General features: G+C 49.3%; 1 protein-coding gene across 2 annotated transcripts in view; it reads left to right on the top strand.

Annotated features, from left to right (window-relative positions):
• Window positions 1-22,361, top strand: part of LOC148039163 (uncharacterized) — a 96,102-nt gene that overhangs the window by 39,533 nt on the left and 34,208 nt on the right. For both annotated transcript variants that reach the window (XM_087675051.1, XM_087675052.1), the window contains one exon: window positions 16,892-17,035. In XM_087675051.1, the coding sequence (XP_087531177.1) occupies window positions 16,892-17,035 (144 nt within the window). The remainder of the gene's footprint in view (window positions 1-16,891; window positions 17,036-22,361) is intronic.

The raw sequence follows: 22,361 nt of genomic DNA, 5'->3' as shown, positions 1-22,361 counted from the left end.
TGGTATATTCTTGATCTCTTTCACTGCCACCCGTACCTTTGGGACTTTTGCGGTTGTCACTGCGTTTGCAAAGGAGGCGGGAAGGATAGTGCCGAAGAGCAGTCCAAAGTCCTCCACTAACTTGCGATACTCTACCACCAGTCTCGGGAAGAGTGGGGTGATCGGATGTCTAAGGAACTTGTTATGGAGCACGAATGCCTCCACTGTGAAGCCATTGTACCAGGGAACCATGTAGATGACCCCCTTTGTGGAAGCATAGGGTGATTCCTACCATGAAGATCCCTTGACCCATGAGAACCACCTCCGCAATCTGCGTTGTGCCAATGTGTGGCCTGGAGTGAAGCCAATCCCGAAGTTGGGCCCTAGATGGGGAGTGCCCTACGACTTGACCAAAGATCATTGTTTCTTTCAGCTCCAGCTCTGTGGTACGGATGGCTAAGAGTTGTTTCTCAGAGAGGATGATGCGCAAGGTGTTTGACTAGGGGGCACTCGCAAAATGCATTGGTGTCTGACTAGAGGTTTTCATTGCGCGTCCTTGTTGAGAACCTACCAATCACGCTGCTGTGCTGCCAAAGGGGGGGAGTGTCCTTGCAAATGGAGGGAGCAACTTGGGGGGGGGATGGCGAGGAGGGGCGGATGCTGTTTTCTGGCGGTGGGGGAGGTGGTGGACTCCCCGGATGGCCAGCTCTCGACAAGAACATGCGGGTGGGGGCTTGCTGGACGATGGGGCCTTAGGGTGAGGAAGGTGGGGGCGCGTGGGGGGGGGGGAGTGTGAGGAGGAGGATTTGACGAGAGGGGGAGTGCAGCGCAATAGGAGGGAGGTGGGGGGGAAGGCTGGGTGGCGGGAGGAGGGGAGGAGGTGCAATGCGATGGGAGGAGGGGGGGAGAGCTGGGCGCGATGGTGGGCAGCAGCGTGACGGGTAGGGAGCTAGTGATTACTCTATGTTTAAGAAAGGGTTTACTAGAATCCACTATTTGCAAAATAGATACCGAGGTAATTGGCCTTACCAATCTTTGAAAACCTTCATGTGTATGTTTGCAACCAGCTTGTCTTTTTTCGCTTCTCACGTGCTTTAACTTTTAGGGGCTGCAATGTGGCCAAATATGAAAACTCCTAATTTAGGCAATCATATTTGGATATTTGGAAAAACCACATCTTTTGTCTTGAAATTATCCGTACGATATGTCAAATGGGTTTCCTATGGAAGAAGCTTCCTCTTTAACATTTTAGTGGAATAGCATATGCAGGAATTAGAAGAGTGGTAGCACCAAAATCATAAATACCCATTGTACTAGGAGTCTTATGCACACATAGTCCTTCTGGTGGGTGTGTAAAAAGAAGGATGTCTTAGCTTGCATGAATGATCACTGTCATAATTGCAGAGAAATTTAGAGAGCAATCTAGAAAGTAATATTGTTTATGATGAGATACCAGGTTGATTGGGGTGTTGAACAAGTAAAATTAAGGCCTGAATCAGATCGTACTTTACTTTAACTTTCTGGCCTAAATTATCTCCGTGGTCTTGCGATTCACCGACAGTCAGAGTGCCATTGTAGTGGCACAGAACCTAGTGTTGCATGCGCGCACGAAACACATTGAGATCCATTATTACTTTGTTAGAGAGAGGCTACATGCAGGTGATATCAGCCTTGTCTATTGTCCTACCACCTATAATGTGGCAGACATCTTTGCCACAGCTTTTCCTCGTGACAAATTTGAAGCATTTTGCAATGCTTTGAATTTAATCTCCTTTGGTGGATGATCCTTGTATCTTGATCACTTTTCACTCCAGGGGGGTTTGTTGGGTTTGACGCACACCTGCGCTCACAAAGGAGTGTCAGTGATCTTCAGTAGGATATTGGGACACTTTTTACTCTCCATATGAGAGGTTTTTTTTCCCAGATTTATTCCTTTTATTTAATGTGTCTATGTTGCATACTTTTACGCACTTATCGTGTTTCATACACTTCGGGTGTGAACACCCTCTTTTAACCCTAAGGTTTAAGGGTTGTACTTTGTACTTGCACTACACACTTCAAATGATTGCATTGAGTGTCATGCTCTCACACTCTATATTTTCTACTCCACTCTTAGCTGAGCTTGACCTCTTTCCGCTCTCACAATTTCAATAGGTTGAATTAGTAAATCTAGTCGAATTTGATGTGGCATGTGTTGGATTCATAAGACTAACGAGACCTAGTTCTTGTGAGAGTGCACAACGGAAAGAGGAAAGTGACCACGGAGTGGAGGAGGCAAAGAGAGAATGCATGAGAGAGAAGGAACAATGTGATTGCAATGGTGAGAGTACAAGGCTACAATAATCAGCCTCAAAATGCAACTCTGTTTTAGTGTGGGTGCTAGATGGTAGAGCAGGGGGATGAGAGAATGAAGAGGGTTGGCTGATCATGAAGGATCAATGATGGATAATGAGAGTGGGAGTGTATGCTTCTTGTATATAGGCAAAAAGTGCAAAACCCTAAATAGGGCCAAAAGTGCCCAAAAAGAAATGTACTAATGTGCTCTCTATCTAAAGTGTCTAAAACACATAAAATGATAGGCAAATACAATATCAGAGCTCCTAATGTTCTCGTTTGACTTAGATTGAAGCTCATAGACAGGAGATGACTGCATGAGACACACCTAATTGCTAACACCTCTCTCAGAACTTGGGTGTGGCAGAAGGCCAAAGGAGATGTGGATCGGAGGGTGGCATGAAGAGTACCAATGCTGATGAAGTTCGTCGATGAAGAAAGCCAACCAAGGAGCAAGATCCCCTCTTCATAGAAAAATACAATCAAGAGGAAGGCCACCAAAAGGCAATGGAATTGGAGAGGCCTTGAATTGATCACGCTGAAAAACTCAAGTTGGGGATGGGTGAGCTAAGCCTTTGACTCGATTAGGATACAATAGCAAGGAACTATCGAAGGTGCCATATGCCGCATAGAAACAACATGGACCAAGGGCCAAGTGGCATGGAATGGTGGCTTGATGATGAAGAAAAGAGGTTGCTGCATAAACGAAGGGCCCAAAGTAGACTGGAAACCTTGAAGAAACTCCTTTCGCGATCATGGGAAGCCCTCTTAGAAACACAAAGGGCTAAGAAATCCATAGTCACATCACGGATATTGTCCCTCTCTAAAAGGTATGGGAGGTATGAGGGAACCACAAGAGGAGATGGTAGGCGATGGGATGGAACTTGTGGGATAAATGGTGCATTATCGAGAATAGGTGTGGTAGTAGAAAGTTGCCTTAGAGGGCCTTGCACAAGGGAAGGGGAATGGAGCATGGATAGCCCCCTCTCTTGCCAACCTATCACAAGAGTGTCTCCACTAGAAGAATCCTTAACAAAGACTGCCTGCGTAGAGAAGACAATGCGAGTCTTCAGTCTAGGAGGACCATGAACTGAGAGAAGATGGAAACCCAAGTTCGAAACATGTAGGGCTGTTGAAACGGAGCTTGATGGACAATCAGACAATAGAGGCAAGGTACCGACATCACTAATAGGCACCAAAGAGGTATCATCAGTAGTGATGATATCCTTAGAGGGACGTAGATCCTTTAACAATCACCTCGGAAAGTCATATGGCTCCATGCAGTGCTGTCAAGAGCCAAGGCTGCTTAGAAGACTAGATAGTCGTAGAAGGCTTCTCCACCAGATAAATGTGCAGAAGCATAGACGGGGTGGTAAGAGCGGGTGACGAAGAAGAGGTAGACAAAGACTTTGATGTAAATCCAGCCTTCTCTCTCGGACAAAGGTGACTATATATCTTCTAGCACGTCTTCTTGGGATTGTTGAGATGACAAGCTCAACATGTGCAGACATTGATGATGGACATCAATGGTCATTATGACTCTTACATGGCCACTGGCTTATTACTTATTATATTTGGTTAGTTACGCTTACCTACATTTGGCATAGTTATAGCCCTAGTCGAATAGTATAATCAGTTATGCACTGTTTGACTTAGTAGGTCACTTTCCTTTATATTGTATCTTATCTATACTTTGTGTACATTGCATTGTGTGAGGAAGAAAGAAGAAAAACCAACAAGAAAACGTTTTGGCCTCCATCTCTCCTTTTGTGTTCTTGACTGAGCCTTCTCGTGTGTGTTGTGTGTGTTTAGCATAGTAGCTCAAGCAAGTCTCCCTACTATGTGATTCGTGACATGGTATCAGAGCGGTGCCATTGAGAGATGTTGGTTTTGAAAGTTGAAGTGAAGGAGAAAGAACAAGATTTCAAGCAAGCAAGTAATGTCATTGAGTATCATTGTGCTTCAATCGTCTTTCTCTCTTTGTCCTCTCTCATGCACGATTACTCCACACATGTTCCAATGGTGGTATCGGAGTAGCATCCCTCCATAGCCATTGCTCACGATCACTTGCCTTGTAGCTGTTACACGATTGAATGCCACACATCAGCTGGTTGCTGCCTGAACCATTTCTCTCATCTGGATTCCATTTGCCTTTGGCAATCAATGACTGGTCATTGGCAGTTGTAGATTAATGTGCTGTTGTTGCCACTGTAACTTGAGCATCTCTTTGGTACCTGCAGGCTGCAACAGCTGCTCCACCTTCAAGCATTGTCACCCTCAACTTCAGCCAGTTAGATTGTGCCACCATCAATCCTGCTCAGCCAGGTCTAATGCTGCTGCCACATGAAGAAGACAAGCTGCTGTATGATACTTTGTCTCAAGTTGCACTATTTCCAGTCCAGTCCCCGTTCCTGCCTTTTGAAATACCACCTCTGCCAGGCAGTAACACCTAGGATTCTTCCAGCGCTGCCTGTGGTCCCCTGCCTATGCCTAGGGTTTCACTGTTTGGCCACCCATGATGGCCTACCCCAGGCAGTTGAAGATGGCTGTGTGAGCAGCAGGCTGGTGCTAGAGGGCTGGAGGAGCTGCATGAGAGCTGGGAGGAGGCAGAGGGCAGGAAGCAGACAGCGAAAGCTAGAAGGAAGACAAGGAGGCTGTGTGGTGGTAGGAAGGAGGCGTGCAGGCTGGCAGAAACCTGGGCACAATGGCGTGTGTGGAGGTGTGCTTAAGGCTGGAGGAGCTGTGCAAAGGCAGGGAGGAGGTGAGAAGCAGGATGCAGGATGCAAATGCTGGGGGTTAGCAGCAGCCTGGATGGCTGTCTGGTGGTAGATATGGGGGACTTCAAAACTAACATTGTTAAAAAGTAGTCATGGACTCGCCCTGCACTTGATCCCATTGGCCACGGAGGGAGTGGATGATGGCGGTCCAGAGCTGTGCTAAGGTCGCCTATACTAAAAGTCTCTCTCTGCCGAAAGCCTCTTGACACCGCGCCTTCTAGATATGCCAACTAGTAAGACTCCCTATGATCTCCCATACCTCAGAGCGGTCTGCTGTGGGCTCCAGTACTTGGCGGATGGTTAGTCTCTAAACTGACCACTACGCACGATCCCGCCTCGATTATGAATATTGTCTTGCATCCTGACCTCATACAGAAGGTGACAACCTTGGCTGACCGCTTGCCAGCAGAAAGCTCCCCATGAGATATATCCAAGGTTGGGTGCTATATGGCGAAGGATCTGACATGCTTCTCTCCACACAAGCTGCGCCTCCTCACATGACCAAAGGCAGTGCTTTGGGGTTTCCAGAGGCTGCTGTGTGTAGCACTTACAATTGCCCTTCTTCTACATCTGGGCAAGCCAGCTTCCCACCGCCAAGCCCCCATGTGCCACCAGCCATAAAAAATACAATACCCTCCTTGGCCTCCAGCTATCCCATAGGCAGCGCTAGAAGGTCCGTCGGAAAGGCTCCGTGATACTGTGCTTTGCCCAGTGCCTACTACGTGATGGTGCCCGATCCATATCCTCCTGCATCAGTACGTGTCTGCCAATCTTGACAGTGTACTCCAGGAACCTCGGTGGCTTCTTGGCGACCGCAGTGGCCGGCCATAGCCACTCTCTCGGATCCCACTCCAGCTCATCAAGTAACCTGTCCTCCCAGATCCAGAGGCGCCACTCCCTGAGCTCCTGCCAAAAGGCAAAAGGGTCCAGCCGCCATGTCTTTCCCTGAAGGCCAATCACCCGGATCCTCTTCCATGAAAGGACGGCTATCCCCTCATTCTGCTATCCTTTGTCAAGGGTGAGATGCCCCCCCTCCTGTATGGTGAAGAAGGTCCTAGGTGGAGCGCCGTCCACTCTATCTGCTACCTGTAGGGGGATGCACACTGGTAAAAACCTAGCGGACAACTAGCTTGCCCAAGAGGGCCATACTTTGATATTCTGGGTCTATGATCCCAAGCCCTCTCTCTGACCGATGCCGTATGATGGTTGTCTACGCCACCTTGGCCCTGGAATCCTTGGAGCCATCTGACCCGGACCAAAGGAAGTTCCGCACTAGGCGGCGAAGGTGCACTACGCAAGATGAGAAGCACCAACATGAGGCGATGCACCAGGCCGTCGCTAGGAGGACCTGGTTAGAACCATGCAGGTGGCTGATTTGTAAAGTGTGGAGACCCCGCGAATCCAAGCTTAGGGGAAACCCAACCTTACCATGGTGCCCTCTAGGAAATCCCAGTCCACCTGTCATAAGCTTTCTCGAAATCCAAGAGTAGTATGACCAGTTTCTGCCCACTGTGTTGAGCCCATTCTGTTGCCTCAAAGAAGGTGAATACATTGTCGAGGATGCTCCTATCTTGGACAAAGTGTGTGTGTGTGTCATGGATGATATCTGGAAGTGCGGGGCGTAATCGCCTACCAATCATCTTTGGCAGTGTCTTATAGGCCACTAACAATAAGGTGATCGGTCTCCATTGGGAAAGCTCCAACCGGTCTTCCCCTTTGGGGAGAAGGTTGATAAGGCTTGCCGAAAGGCTCTTCGACATCTGTCCTGAAGTGAATATCTCCTGGAAGGCCATCAGTAGGGGGTCCTTCACCACTTCCCAGTAGATAATGAAGAAGGCCTTAGAGAGGCCATCCTCTCCCAGGCATTTTTGCCCGTCTTGTGTATGGAAAGCCTCCTCCAGTTCCTTCCTTGTGAAGGGGGCTAGGAGGGAGAGTCCCATCTCCTGTGTGACGAGGGATGGGATATGATCCTAGACCTACTGCCTACATCGCTGTCCTCTAGTTGAGGCTGTCTCCTATTGGAAAAGGTGTCTGTAGTAGTCGGTGGCAATCTCCATCACCTCGTCTGGGCTAGAACGACTCCTCCCATACTGATCTTAGAGGCTACGTATCTGCTCTCCTGAGGTGCGAGGCTGGTGCACCTGGAAAAACTCCCTACACATTGTGTCCCCCTTCCGCGCCCACAGAAAGCTATCGAGGTTCCGAAATAGAACTCTGAGCACTTGTCCTCTAGACCGGTAATGGCTGCTCGTGCGCGCACATCCTGTGCGTGGAGGGTGGGATCCCCTGGTGCCTCCTGTATTAATCTCTGCGTGGCTGCAAGGTCCTGCCTAAGTGCTCTCTCCTCCTCCTAGCTTTGTTGCCTGGCCTGTATGGCTGTCTCTTGGTAGATTCTACTCGACTCGGCAAGGACCTCAGCAACCTCCTTTGCGATCCGGTCCCTCTTGCTCCACTTCATGGTTCAAATTTGCTCTATCTGTCTTGTCACCTCCCTCCCTCCTATAGATCGAGTCAAGGATTCGACAGGATCGTGTCTCTAGGGGCAGATGCTGGGGGATCTAGTGGCAGGAGAACCGGGCAATGATCAGACAACATGGTGCCGGCCAACTACCTGATTTGGCCTCCACGAGAGCCTCCCCACTCTCCCATATAAAACTTGTCCAGCTACTCTAACAAGACTCCACCTAGCCACCTGTATCCCCAAGAGAAGTTCAGCAACCTCTCCCTCTTGTGGAAGGCAGGGTCTCTCTAGGCATTGCGTACTCCTACTGCCAGTAGAAAGACCTCTCCAGGCATTGCATGCTCCTATTGCCAGTAGAAAGACCTCCCATGCCTCCTGCTCCTCCCCGGCCATGCCTTGGTAGTTTGTGCCTCTGCCCTGTTGGTCCTCCAAAGCCTCCAGGTTGTTGAAGTCTCCTCCAATGATCTAGGAGTCTACCTCTAGGAGTCCATCCGCGATCTCCACCCAGAACTTGCTACATGCCCTGACCTCCGTAGGGGCATAGACATTGAGGACTCCAAGGCACGAGTCCCCAATATCCAATCTAATCCATAGAACCCTCCTTGCCACTATCATCCCGTGGTCTCGTACATAGGTAGTGAGACTCCGGCCAATAGAGGTGCATACACTTACTGGGAGCACCCTACTCGTTGGGCCTGGGTGGGAGTGAGCTTGTGCTCCTGTAGTAGTAAGATGTCGATTCGTTAGGCAAGAGCAGGCTACAGCTCCTAATGAACAATCAACTTCCTGGAACCACGTGCCCCACTGTAGTGGAGACTATTTACATCTAGGATGCAAGGTGTAAGCTCATGGGGAAACCTGCGACTGACCGAATAGGCATCTGTTCGGTGTGGAGGCTGCTGAAGAGGAGGAAAAACTATGGGGCATGCAGGTATGCTTTGCCGTAGGTTTGGATGGTGAACCCCAGTCCTCCATGGTGGCCCTCGGCCGGACCGTAGTAGTGATAGATGTTCCAGGTGGTACTATCAATGCATCTATCAACCATGCTAAGAGTTGTGACTCTGTACATTGGTAGAAACGGGCCGCCTATGCTAGGGGCCACTCGATCACATCCCTTGGAGCACTCCACTGTGGAGGGGCTCAAAAGATAATGCTCAAGTGTGGGACCTTGGCACCCGCCCACTAGTTAATGTCCATTATGCAACCAGGCCATTGGTGTGCAAACAATGCTAGTCCTTCTTCTCCCATCCACTGGGAGATGTGTGTTAGAGATCAGTGATCATAGCCTGCACAGTCGGACCAGCAGCTGCACAGTTGGACTGTGCAGTCGGACTGCCACGTGGCAGTCCGACTGTCTGCAGCCCAGTCGGCTGCATTTAATGCAGCCGACTTATTCCAGGCTGCGCCCTATTTCTGGCGCCCCAGTTCGTGGCAGTTTTCGACTATTTATAGTCGACATTTCCAGCAGTCTGGTCACTCTTCTCTATCGCAGATTACAGACCGGTGCCGTGCAGTTTTCTGTCTCTGTTCACAGATTTCAGACAGCAGACAGTGCAGACTGCAGCAGACTTCGAGGTGGACAGCAGGTCGCATCGTCGAGGTGGAGACACGCAGTCCAGCACACTGCGCCCGTGTATATCTTTGTATTCAGCATTCTTTATACAGCAGATCTTCATTGTCCACTGTCTCTTTCTCTCCCTTCTCTCTTTGCGTTCTCTCTCTCTCAGTCCTACGCTTCCGCACCGCTGCACTCTGACATGGTATCAGAGCAGTGTTTGAGGGCTGACTGAGCGCAGAATCAACCTGAAGGGGAGTTTCCATCGCGACACAAATTTGCGTTTTTTGCGTTTAAGGGCAGACAGGAGGGCTGCGCCTTGGAACAAGGCTGAAACGAGTGTGGGCGCACAGGAAAGGAGTACAGGTGGTGGATTTGCTGTTGTTTACTGCTGTTTGATGTGGAGGAAGTTTGAGTTTTCAACCTAAAAGTGCAGGTTTTGCTTTTTCATCGCCTCCGGCGGGTGAAGAAGCTTCGGGACGTGGAAAAGCCTTAGCAGGCTGAGTTTACCCAGTCAGAGGGGGCTGCTTTTGCGTTTGAGAAGGCATTGCAGGTGAAGATGTCTACAGAGATGGACTTGGAGTTCCAGGCGATTATGGACCGGAAGGTGCCTGTCTTACCGGCTCTTCCTACAGATCAGAAGCTCGACGGCAACAACTACCGCATTTGGCGCGTTATGATGTTGGCCATCCTTGAGTCCTATGATTTGGCGGAGTTGGTACAGGAGGATATTGACCGGCCTTCGGTAAGAGATGAGTCCAAACTCTCTTCCAATGCTCTTGCGGAGTTGGCCAGGGCCCAGTCTCATTGGGACAAACTGAATGCCAGGATTCGATCCTTTCTCTTTCTATCATGCACTACAGCCGTGATCGCTCACATCGAGCACTTGACGGTGGCTCGTGAGATATGGCTGGAGCTTGATCAAATGTACAATCGGATGACCTTGATGAAGAGGGTTTCTTTGGAGGTACAGATGCGGACCTTGTCCGTCAATAAGTCTTCTTCGCTAAGGGAACACATTAACAAGCTAAGGCAGCTACAGATGCAGGTTCAGAATGCGGGGAAGCCGATTTCCTCCGAAGACATGGCGATTACACTATTGTCCCAGTTGCCGCCACGATTCGGTACATTTTATTCTGTCCTTATTGCTTCGGGGCGAGAGTCTACTCTTCGCTGGGAAGAGTTGGTTCCTATGGTCTTGGACCAAGAGGAACAGTTAAAGGGACAGAATGCTTCCAAGTCGGAGGCGTTGATAGATCAAGCCTCTCAGAAGAAGGGGAAGGACCAAAAGAAGAAGAAGGGGGATAACAAGTCCAAGAAGGACAAGGACAAAGACTCCACATATCATATTTGTGGAAAGACTGGCCATTAGAAGAAGGATTGCCCTGACAAAGACTCGAAGGACACCAAGAAGAAGGAAACCAAGGATTCTGGAGCAGTGGCTGCACCCTCATCAGCTGCATTTCTACATCTAGTTGTCATTGAGGACGCTTCACCGAATGCTTCTGATGCTGCGATGACGGCTCCCCAAGCTCGAGAGTGGATTGTTGATAGTGGTGCCTCACGGCACATGACTCCTTCATCAGATGGTGTTGCCCAGCTGCGACCTTCACGTGGGCAGGTTCTCATTGGAGACAGCTCTTCAGTTTCTGTTGCAGGTCGGGGTAAGATGCAGCTTATTCCGGATGGACGAGGTGGCACCCATACCTCAGAGGTTTTGCATGTACCAGGATTAGGGTACCATCTCCTTTCAGTCCATAAGATTTGCTCCCTTGGTCTTTTGGTGGAGTTTGATAGTTCTACAGTGCGAGTCCTTGATCGTGAATCGAGGAAGGTTCTATCATCTGGATATGAGGAGAACGGCATTTACAAACTGAAGTCTTCCACTGCCCTCTCTACTCTTCTTCTTACCTCACAGTCACAGTCTGAGTTATGGCATGCTTGGTTTGGTCACCTGAACTATGACTATCTTCGGAGGGCGTCACGTGGACAGCTTGTTCGAGGGTTGCCGGATATAGTGGTGAGCCAGCAGCCATGTGTCTCCTGCATACGGGGGAAGCAGCATCGGGATGCCATTCCCCACACAGCTTCGCGGCGGTCTACTTCACCGATGGAGCTAGTATCTACGGATCTATGTGGCCCTATGAGGAATGAGTCCCTGCGTGGGAGCTCGTACTTCATGCTGATCGTGGATGACTACAGTAGGATGACATGGGCCTACTTTTTGGCACTAAAGTCAGAAGCTTTCTCGCACTTCAAGGATTGGCTTCTCTTTGAGGAGAACCGATCAGGCCGGAAGTTGAAGACCTTGCGATCCGACAAGGGAGGTGAATTTGTGTCTAATGAATTTGCTCGGTTTTGTGCAGATAGAGGAATTCACCAGGAGTTTGCCAATATCAATACTCCTCAAGAAAATGGTATTTTAGAACGGAAGAACCGCAGTGTGATCGAGATGGCGTGCACCATGATGGAGCACCGACAGACCCCTCAGGTTCTGTGGGCCGAGGCTGTGGCTACTGCAGTCCACATTCTTAATCGATCCCCTACTTCGGCCGTGGAAGGGATGACTCCATTTGAGGCTTATTTTGGGACGAAGCCAGATGTTTCTTACTTTCGAGTCTTTGGGTGTGATGCCTATGTTCACATTCCCAAGGCTCACCGTGATAAATTTGAAGCGGCTTCCCGCAAACAGGTATTTGTTGGCTACAGCTCCCAGTCCCACGGCTACCGACTGTATGATCCCGTCAAGCGGGATGTGTACACTAGCCGTGATGTCCGGTTTGTGGAGGTTCCGGCTTCTTCAACGGGTGAGGAGCATCCCATTCTTGGAGATCTAGGGGAGAGTTGGGCTCCTTCTACAGTTCCACTGGAGCCCGTTCCTTTTGATTATGATTCTGTTTCTGACACAGAGTCTACTGTTCCACTGGACCCTTCTGAGGAGTTACCACCGGTGGATATTCCAGAGTCTTCTGCTGATGGAGAACGACGAGGGGAGGTTCGGCATCCTCCTCGCTGGGCCTGTGACACACTCCGTGATTCAGGGATCGAGGGGGTTCTTGAGGAGTGGGGACCGCAGGATGGTCCGCGGCGGTCACGGAGGCACCAGGCGCATTCTTCGGAGCTTGTTTGCTCCAATTATTGTTTGATGTCCCGTGTTATGCAGGACCGAGAGCCCACCTCCGTAAAGGAGGCTTTACTGTCCGCCCCATGGAAGAAAGCTATGGAAGCTGAGTTGGAGGCTATTGAGAGGAATGGCACTTGGTCACTTGTGCCACGCCCCCCGAAGAAGAAGGTGATTGGAGTCAAGTGGGTCTTCAAGACCAAATATCTCAGTGATGGTACTTTGGATAAGCACAAGGCTCGCCTTGTTGCTAAGGGTTTTGCCCAGCGCCCAGGGATTGACTGTCATGACACCTTTGCCCCCACAGCTCGTATAGCAACCATTAGAGCTGTTCTTGCTTTGGCTGGCCATAGGAGATGGCCTGTTTATCAGTTGGATGTGAAGTCGGCCTTTCTGAATGGTGATTTGAAGGAGGAGATCTATGTTGAGCAGCCTCTTGGCTTTGGTTCTTCAGATGGGAAAGTCTACAGGTTGAAGAAGGCCTTGTATGGCCTCAAGCAGGCTCCGCGTGCATGGAACGAGAAGATTGATTTGTTCCTCCAGTCTCAGTTGGGATATCGGTGGTCCAAGGCCGATCCGCAGCTGTATGGTCACACTTCCGAGGATGGTTGTGTGCTGTTTGTATTATATGTTGATGATTTGATTGTCACAGGTGATGATGCACAGCAGGTCCAGGAGACAAAGTCAGCTTTACATCGGACGTTCGAGATGACGGATTTGGGGCTACTCCATTTCTTTTTAGGCCATGAGATTTAGCAGTCTCAGAGGGGGATCTTTCTCTCCCAACAGAGATATGTACAGGAGCTCTTGGTGTCTTTTGAGATGGAAGATTGTCGGGCCCTCTCTACTCCTATGGATCCGAACTGGAAGGCCACTTCCCATTCAGCTTCTCCTTTGGCGGATGCGTCCCGCTATCGACAGTTGATTGGGTCTTTGATTTGGCTTCTCAACACGAGGGTTGATCTATGTTTTGCTGTTGGGCTCTTGGCAGGATTCATGAGTGAACCTAAGACGGTGCATTGGCAGGCTGCTCAGAGGATACTTCGGTATCTGAGGGGGACGTCTGATTTAGGGATTCATTACCCCGCAGGGACAGATGGGTCAGATCTTGTACTTGCAGGTTGGAGCGACTCGGATTGGGCCGGTGACGTGGACCACAGGCGGTCTACAACAGGTTACTGCTTTACTTTGGGTGCAGGTGTTATTTCATGGAGTAGCAAGAAGCAGCCCACGGTAGCCCTTTCGTCTACTGAGGCGGAGTATCGGGCCGTGTCTTCCACCACATGCGAGGTTGTGTGGCTTCGGAGATTGTTGGATGAGCTTGGGTGCCCCCAGACTCGTCCTACATTGCTGCGATGTGACAATGAGAGTTGCATTGCCTTGGCAAGGAACCCTGTCTTTCATGCCCGGACGAAGCACATTGAGATTCAGTACCACTTCATCCGAGAAAAGCTTCTGGATGAGACCATCACTGTGGAGTATTGCAAGACGGAGGACAATCTTGCGGATTTGTTTACGAAGGCGCTTCCTCAGGCTCTACTTCGGCAACATTCCAGATCCCTCAGGCTTCTGCCCTGTCTAGGCTCTGAGAGGGGGTGTTAGAGATCAGTGATCATAGCCTGCACAGTCGGACCAGCAGCTGCACAGTCGGACTGTGCAGTCGGACTGCCACGTGGCAGTCCGACTGTCTGCAGCCCAGTCGGCTGCATTTAATGCAGCCGACTTATTCCAGGCTGCGCCCTATTTCTGGCGCCCCAGTTCGTGGCAGTTTTCGACTATTTATAGTCGACATTTCCAGCAGTCTGGTCACTCTTCTCTGTCGCAGATTACAGACCGGTGCCGCGCAGTTTTCTGTCTCTGTTCACAGATTTCAGACAGCAGACAGTGCAGACTGCAGCAGACTTCGAGGTGGACAGCAGGTCGCATCGTCGAGGTGGAGACACGCAGTCCAGCACACTGCGCCCGTGTATATCTTTGTATTCAGCATTCTTTATACAGCAGATCTTCATTGTCCACTGTCTCTTTCTCTCCCTTCTCTCTCTGCGTTCTCTCTCTCTCAGTCCTACGCTTCCGCACCGCTGCACTTTGACAATGTGGTCCGCTACCTGACTCTTCACTCTTCAACTCCTCTATTTATGTTGTCGTCCAATCCCTTGAGTGAGAGGACTGGAGGAAAAAAGCATAGTTTGGTCCATCTCGTGGTGCTAGTAGATGGACCTTGCCCCTCCTTGATTTGCGAACCACGAAGATTCCCACCTCTAGAGGTAGTGGGAACTCTCCGCGCTCTGCAACTCTCAAGTAGGACCATGGGCCATTGCGGAAGAACTCTTGTGGCAAAAACTGTACCTGTCTCTGCCCTCGGGAAGGTGTGACGGGCGGTAGGGGCAGATAAGCTGGTGGCTATGTGGGAGGGGGAAAACTGCTGGTGCGAGGAGGATGTAGGCGTGTGTGGCTCATCACCTTCTGTGGGAAGAGGGGGGGTGGGTTTGGGGGGGGATCACCTGAACCGGGTGTGGATCAGGGGGGGTGCTCGACAGGGGAGGTGGTGGGGGGGAAGAGGATCGAGTGATGGTGGGATGGTTAGAGGTACGTGGTGGGTATGGGGGGGGGGGCTAGTGGCCCTGGAAGGGGGGGGGGTTGTGGGCTAGGGTCAGTTGGGGGAGCCTGGGAGGTGGGGGTGGGGGCGTGGGTGTGGGGGTTGTGGGATCTCACGTGAGGTAGTCTATGGTGTGGGTGGTGGCTATGGGGGACTGCGGTCCTACCGGGTGGGGCGGGCTGTAGAGTGCTCTGCCGAGGGGGCGTCGCTCGCCCTCCTGCTCCTTGGTGTCGAGGTTGCGTCTGAGAAGCTAGATGTGGCTCCCTTGCCGTCTCCCTCTTTGTCGTCTCTGGATCCATGTGCAGCCGTCAATGTCCACCTGCGGGCTTGTCGGCAGAGCCGCCTTGGCTCGGAAACGCGTACAATCTGTTGCATGATGCCCAAAGTCGTGGCAGCGCAGGCACTGCCCTGGTTGCCTAGTCACAATGACTTGTTGCCTAAAGGAGTAACCTCCTGCCTCAATCTCCAGGAACTTTGGTATACTCTTTGTGTCTTTCAAGGCCACTCATACCTTTGGGACTCCTGCGGCTGTCACTGCATCTGCGAAGGAGGCAGGAAGAACTGTGCCTAAGAGCCATCCAAAGTCCTCCACTAACTGGCGGTACTCTACTGCCAGTCCGAGGAAAAGTAAGGTGACTGGGTGTTTGAGAAATTTGTTGTGGAGCGCAAATGTCTCCATTGTGAAGCCGCTATACCAGGGAACCATGTAGATGACTCCCTTTGTGGAGGCATAGGGTGAGCTCTCCACTAACTCATGAATTGCATCCGCAGAGGTGAGTCGAACCATGAAGATCCCTTGGCCCATGAGGACTACCTCCACGATCTGTGCAGTGCCAATGCGCAGCGTGGAGTGGAGCCAATCCCGTAGCTGGGCCCTCGATGAGGAGTGTCGAACGACCTAACCAAAGATCGCTATTTCTTTCAACTCCAGCTCTGTGGCATGGACGGCCAAGAGCTATTCCTAGAGAGGATGATGTGCAAGGTGTTTGACTGGGGGCACTCACAGATTGTGCCGGCGTCTGACCAGAGGTTTCCATTGCGCGTCCCTGTTGGGAACCTACCTATCAGGTTGCTATGCTACCAGGGGCGGGCGGGGGAGTTGTTGCAGGGGGGGGAAGGAGCAATTGGAGGTGGGGGGGGGTCGATGACGAGGAGGGGGGGATGGGAGAGGAAACGTGCTGTTTTCAAAACGGTGGGCTGTAGGCGATGGAGACAGTGCCATAGGTGGGGGCGAGGGGCCGACGGGCTGTATGTGGAGCATAGGTGAGCTGTAGTTGGGGGCAACGGAGGCAAGCAAGGGGGATAGGCGGGGGGGGGGGGGGGGCAAACATAGGCGGGGCCATGGATGGGCCACAGGCGACAAGTGAGGACAGCGGGGCGGGGTGAGGAGTCAGTCGAGGGGCGACGGCTAGGGGTACAGTCGGGGGGGGGGGGGGGGGGACGACCATAGGCGGGGCCACGGATGGCCATAGGCGACGGGCGAAGACAAGCAGGGCGGGCGTGAGGAGTCAGTCAAGGGCGGGAGAGTAGGCGCGCGTGACGGGCAGGGAGTTTCTATGCGCATGAAATCGTAATCTATACCTTTGCTGAATTGTTTTCTAAGTTCCCTCTTTACATACAGTGGGCATCTCTTCCGTTGATATCTACAAAGATAAAACATCCTATGTCTAGTTGCCATCTTTCTGCAAAGACTATCTAAGATATGCTTTTCTTGTAAAAGGATTGGGCTTGCAGAAAAGCTGGCTTTGGTTACGCTTTGTGTCACTTATTATTGAAATTGAAGTTCCTGAAGAAGGTAAGACATACACATACTTTTCAGCTGAGTAATATGTAGGGAGGATGCAACTTTGATTGGAAAATGTAGATTTCTTACAACTGCAACAGACAGACTCTGTTACTGTCCATGCATGATTCTGAATGCAGAAGAATATAGGCTTGTTAATTTTTTGGTGGCATTTTGTTCTTTGTTTTCTTTTAGAATCCAAGGAGAATCATGGTTGTTGTTTAATGTGAAAAGTTTGGTAATGCAAGGTGCACTTGGTTTGTGTTCTGATGCACTTTTTTGCAGCATGTGGCAGAAATTCCTCATGAGAACAGCCATGTATCAAGCACAAGATCAGTTCCGCATGGAACTGTAACATATTTGAACAAAATCGGACTCTTAGGAGAAAATCTTCTTGCAGCGCATTCCGTATGGGTTAATGCTCATGAGGTATGTTGTTGGAAACTGGTGCAAGTATGATTAGCAATATTGATCATCTATTTTGAAATGATGCTTTCTTTTTAGTTTGTTGTGCCACTTCAATCAATTTGACCTTTACTTGTAACTCTTGCAGGTGGAAAAGAAAATAATGTTATCAAGAAAACTACATATAAATAATGTTATCAAGAAAATAATGCTATCAAGAAAACTACATATAAATTGCCAATATGAAAACAGAATTATAGGTTACCATGTCATTAAATGTGGCTATTGCATTGATGAGACTGAAAGGAATCACTGTGAGCTCATAGTTGCTATGCTTGATTCTAAGGTCTTGTAGCCAATGATATGAAAATGATAGAGCAATTATTGTCACAGTAGCCAAGATGGTTAAATAAAGAAGACAAGTTCTCTCAAAATGAGCTGCAGCACAACTTTCAAACACTTGTAGGAGTAGCTTGAAGGAGGGTGGGAATTTGGTTTGCTGACTGAGGAAGGTGTATAAAGGAGGGAAGGTAGCTTGGTAAGACTACCAATCTATTGATGTGTATTGATTGCAGGCCAAACATATTAGCTCAATATAAAGAAAAAGATGTTTTTGCTGTGTGTGCACGTGCATGCGCATACATGTGCATGCAAGTACGTGCAGCCCAAATGAACCAAGCAATGAGGCTAGAAACGAGCTCCCATCTCTGACAATGTCCCTGTGTCCACTATGTCTACAAGTAGTCTACAGCGGGAATCTTGATCAAGACCGGCTCCATGAAAATCCCATAAGACAGCATCTCTAGGTAACTCTCTACATCTTGCACATGGTACTGGAGCCTTGTCATAGCCGAACTAGGTGCCAATTGCCAAACTCCTATAGGCACTAACCAATAGGAAGAGTGTGGTGGCGAGGGGTGTAAGGAAATGGTATGTTTGACAAGGAGGAATGCATTGTGTATGACCAACATTGAGAGACAGAACTCGGAAATATAGAAAGTGAATGATACAGGGATCATATACAACGATCATACAATGGAGCTTCAGAGATTCATGCCTTTAGGACTGGTAGAGGTGATCAGAGTGGAGTAAATAATGCCGATTAGAGACTGGAGATGGCTCCACTGTCCTGGCTGATCAGGCACCAGCACTTGTGAAGGAGAATGCTCTATGTATGGAGTAATGTAGTCCTTTCCAAATGATGGTGCTAACAAGATGACCGCTAGGAAGCCAATCTAGAGGAAAAAACACATATATGACTGTAGGTACAAGCCTCCAAACAGTAAATAGAGTGCTGGATTGAAAGCGACTGCTGGAGAAGATAGTTGCTAAGCAGCGCAGCCTGTCAACAGCAGCATAAAGTGTCACTAGCTGAGAGAACACCACCAGGCAGCAAAATGCAGTGCTGGAGATGATGTAGGTGACCATAGATTGTGTCCATTGTGTGATCTCCAATTTTTCCGGCCACCCCTGGGAATGAGGTGTATAAATCCATTGGATAGTCTCTTTAGCAAGTCTCATGATGCCATGATCTCCCGAAAAGCTACAATAAGGCCTGTGCTGAGAAGATCCCTGTAGCTCAAGAAGAAAGTCTTGTCCAATCCATCATTTGATGGGCACTTGAGTCTTGCCCGAGGACAATGCAAGCTCCTCATATTGTAAAATTAACCATCAGATGCCTACTTATTGTGTGTGTGACCACCCTCCTAGTACTCTGCCAAACTATCTCTTTCCCTCTCATATCCAGGGAGTTTGGTTGTGAATTCCAGTAGGGTTGTTAGTACTCTGTAGTGGCTTGCCCAACCTCTTGGGGACCATGTGCTATGGATCCAGCAGCTCTCATGAGTCTTCAGAGTCCCTGTCTAAAGTGCTTGGGTCGTATAGTGCAAAATGGAATGCCTCCTCTCCCTCCTATGCAATAATCCCCTCCCCCATTTGTGCCGAGTGCTAGGGGTCTTGGAAGCTAGCATTTGGGTTAAATCTTGTGGTATTTAATCAAGTCTCTTGGCCAAAAGGGTGCTTGTGGAGCCTGGAGTCATGCGTGTGCCAATAACTCATTGGGGTTGAGATTCCTTGGACACTAGAGTTTGTGGAATTGTTGGTTTTGTTGGTAGTAGGGGTGATTGGTGGGCAGGTGATAAAGGCCATATGTTGCAACCACTAGCTGGGTTGTTGCTTTAGCCTAAGCAGTCGAGGCTATGCACCCATGACTGATGAGGGATTTCTTGTCATATGTATCCTCATGGCCTCCTAGAGTCCACTTCATGTATTGTTGATCTTCATCTAGTACTTGGGAGGTCTACCATTTGTGAAGAGATGCTAGGGTTTGCACTAAGGAAACATAGCATGTAGTGGCCAAGACTGAAACACAAAGACTCAAACAATGACAAGCAAAACTCAAACCCTAAACGCAAACACAAAAGTCAAACATAGAGAAAAGAAATTGTGAAGTGAATGAATGCTGTAAATGATTTTAAGAGTGTACAAAATGCCCAAGGATAGAGCAATGGAATGTTGGAGAGTGACGTGCATTAGAGATGGATCCCAAGTACTGTGACCACCTATCAAAGTATGAAAGATGAGGAAAACACCAAATGTTGATCACTAACCAGTTAGAAGATAGGGGCGACAGCAAGGATAATACTTGGAGTAGAGGGCGGTAGTAGGAAGTTGCAAAAGCAGCTGTAGGATGGCCACCAATAGGGAGAGGAAGGTCGCCAATAGGTAGATGATTGTCACCAGCTGCAACTTGGGGGAGAAAAGGCCAAATGTAAATTGCAGGGTTGACACCTAATGATGGAGGTTTGCCACTTATTGCTAGGTTGATAGGTGGAGAGTCCGAATGCAAGAAGGAGGAGGCAGTTTATGGATTGGCAATGGCAAATAGGCCAAATGCAGTTGAGGAGTGAGAACTTCACTGAAGGGATGAGATTGAATGGTGGGCAGCTTGTCTATTTATAGATGTTGAAGGGCACCCCAAAAAGTTAGGGTTTTGGGAGACCATTGAGACTCTCTCAAACTGTGCACTACTTTTGCGTTTTTTATTTAAGCGTGTTTTGGGGTTATTAAAAAATTTTGATAAGGTGTAAAGCGTGTTTTAGCTCAACACCCCCTCTCAAGCCCAAAACTTAGCCTCAAAAGAACGGCTTGTAATGTTTACCCCAAGGCGTCCCATCCCAAAGTAGCCAGGGCATTAGACAAAGGGTATATGTCGGTTGCCCAATGGCCTACCAAAACTACAGAGGCGATAGTTATCTTACCAAGGGAGTCCAAGTAGTCACCCCAATGAGGTCATGCATTGATCAAAGGGTTCACGTCGGCTGCCCAGTGGCCTACCAAGCTCTACGAAGGCGGATGAAACTACATTGAACTTTTGTTTTTGTTTTTTTGGGTTGAAAGTTAATTTTATGGGTGGTGGTCAATTATTCAGTGACCCAGAAGACGGGAGTAGGGATGGTACACTCAACACATCACAAAATATTACAAGCTTACTTATCCACTCAAGGATATCGATGATGAGGGAATGGTGATTATCATGTGAAGAAGGATGGTGGTGTAATTCACGGGTGGAAACAACTTAGGATTTGTCTAGTGGCACTCTGCTGCAATGGGATGCATAGGATGCTACATGTTAAAGAATGCTCATGGAGTAGGTGCCACTTGGATAGTGTCCCTTGTGGGAAAATTGTTCACTTGCCCAAGCGCCCTTTACAAAGATGATGAAAGCATGCAATGTAGAGACGAGGGTACAACCGGGGGAGAGGGGAAGGCCGATCGAAGACAAGTGTTGAAATTTGCAAAATACCAAGAAGGATAGGAACTCCCTCTAAACTTGGATGTTGATAGTGAAGAAGGAAGAGGAGCCTGATGATGTTGGTCTTTGTGTGGTGCCGAGAATCATGTGGATAAAGATGATGAAGCATCCCTATGGCAAGAGCAAGGATAGAAGACACCGCCATGAGAGCATCAACAGAGATGTTGCATGATCTGCTGTGGGAGGGGAAGCCTCCATGATGGTAGAAGAGCAAAACTCCCAAGTAGATGGAACCATGAATGGAACGGTGCATAGCTCTTGTCTCTAGCTGAAGGACGATTGATAGCAAACTTGCATGTTATCCCTACAATGAAATACAAAACCCTGTGAAAGAGATCAAAATTTACAAGTACAGAGATGAATAGTGAGATGCTCCCCCCCAAAAACAAGAAAATAAAGGAAAACAAAGCTAAGTGCAATGCAATGAGTATGTAAGTATTCAGTGGAAGTCTAAAAAGGGAGAGACTAAGTGTGTGGCCACCATCGTGTATGCTGAGGTGGGAAAGTGTGTCAGAGTGCAGTGATGCGGAAGCGTGGGACCAAGACTGAGAGAGAGAGTGAACACAGAGAGAAGAGAGAGAGAGAAAGAGAGAGACAGTGGAAGATGAAGATTTGCTGTATAAGGTATGCTGTATACAAAGATATGCAGATATGTACACGGGCGCAGTGCGCATGATTGCGTGTCTCCACCTCGATGATGCAACCTGCTGTTCACCTCAAAGTACGCTGCAATCTGCACGATCTCCTGCTGGAATCTGCAATCACAAGTGAGAAATAATGTGCTGGCTGCCGGCTATAAATAGCCTGAGAAAATGCGATAAAATATGACAGGTCGGCTGCATTGCAGCCGACTGGTACAGATCTGACCGACCTGCACCAGACTGCCACGTGGCAGCTGACGTGGCACTGGTGACGTGGCTGCCTGCTCCGCACTGTTCAGCTGCCTGCTCCGCACTGTCCACGGGATGACAATTGCTAACACCCCCTCTCAGAGCCTGGACAGGGCATAAGGCTGAGGGATCTGGCATGTCTCCGAAGTAAAGCCTGGGGAAGCGCCTTCGTAAACAAATCTGCAAGATTGTCCTCCGTCTTGCAGTACTCCACAGCTATGGTCTCATTCAGAAGCTTCTCCCTGATGAAGTGGTACTGGATCTCTATGTGCTTCGTCTGGGCATGGAAAACAGGATTCCGTGCCAAGGCAATGCAACTCTCATTGTCGCATCATAGAAAAGTAGGACGAGTCTGGGGGTAGCCAAGCTCCTCTAACAATTGCCGAAGCCACATAACCTCACATGTGGTGGAAGACGCGGCCCGATACTCCGCCTCAGTAGAAGAAAGGGCTACCGTGGGTTGCTTCTTGCTACTCCATGAGATAACACCGGCACCCAAGGTAAAACAGTAGCCTGTAGTAGACCACTTGTGGTCCACATCGCCAGCCCAATCCGAGTCGCTCCAACCTGCAAGTACCAGATCTGAACCACCTGTGCCTGCTGGATAATGAATCCCTAAGTCAGAGGTTCCCCTCAAATACCGAAG

Source organism: Lygodium microphyllum, chromosome 3 (assembly GCF_053477565.2).
Source record: "Lygodium microphyllum isolate KBCC chromosome 3, Lygodium_microphyllum_v1.1.10, whole genome shotgun sequence".
NCBI classification, from domain to species: Eukaryota; Viridiplantae; Streptophyta; class Polypodiopsida; order Schizaeales; family Lygodiaceae; genus Lygodium; species Lygodium microphyllum.
The sequence above is the reverse complement of the archived record's forward strand: the minus strand, read 5'-3'. Positions and strand labels throughout refer to the sequence as shown.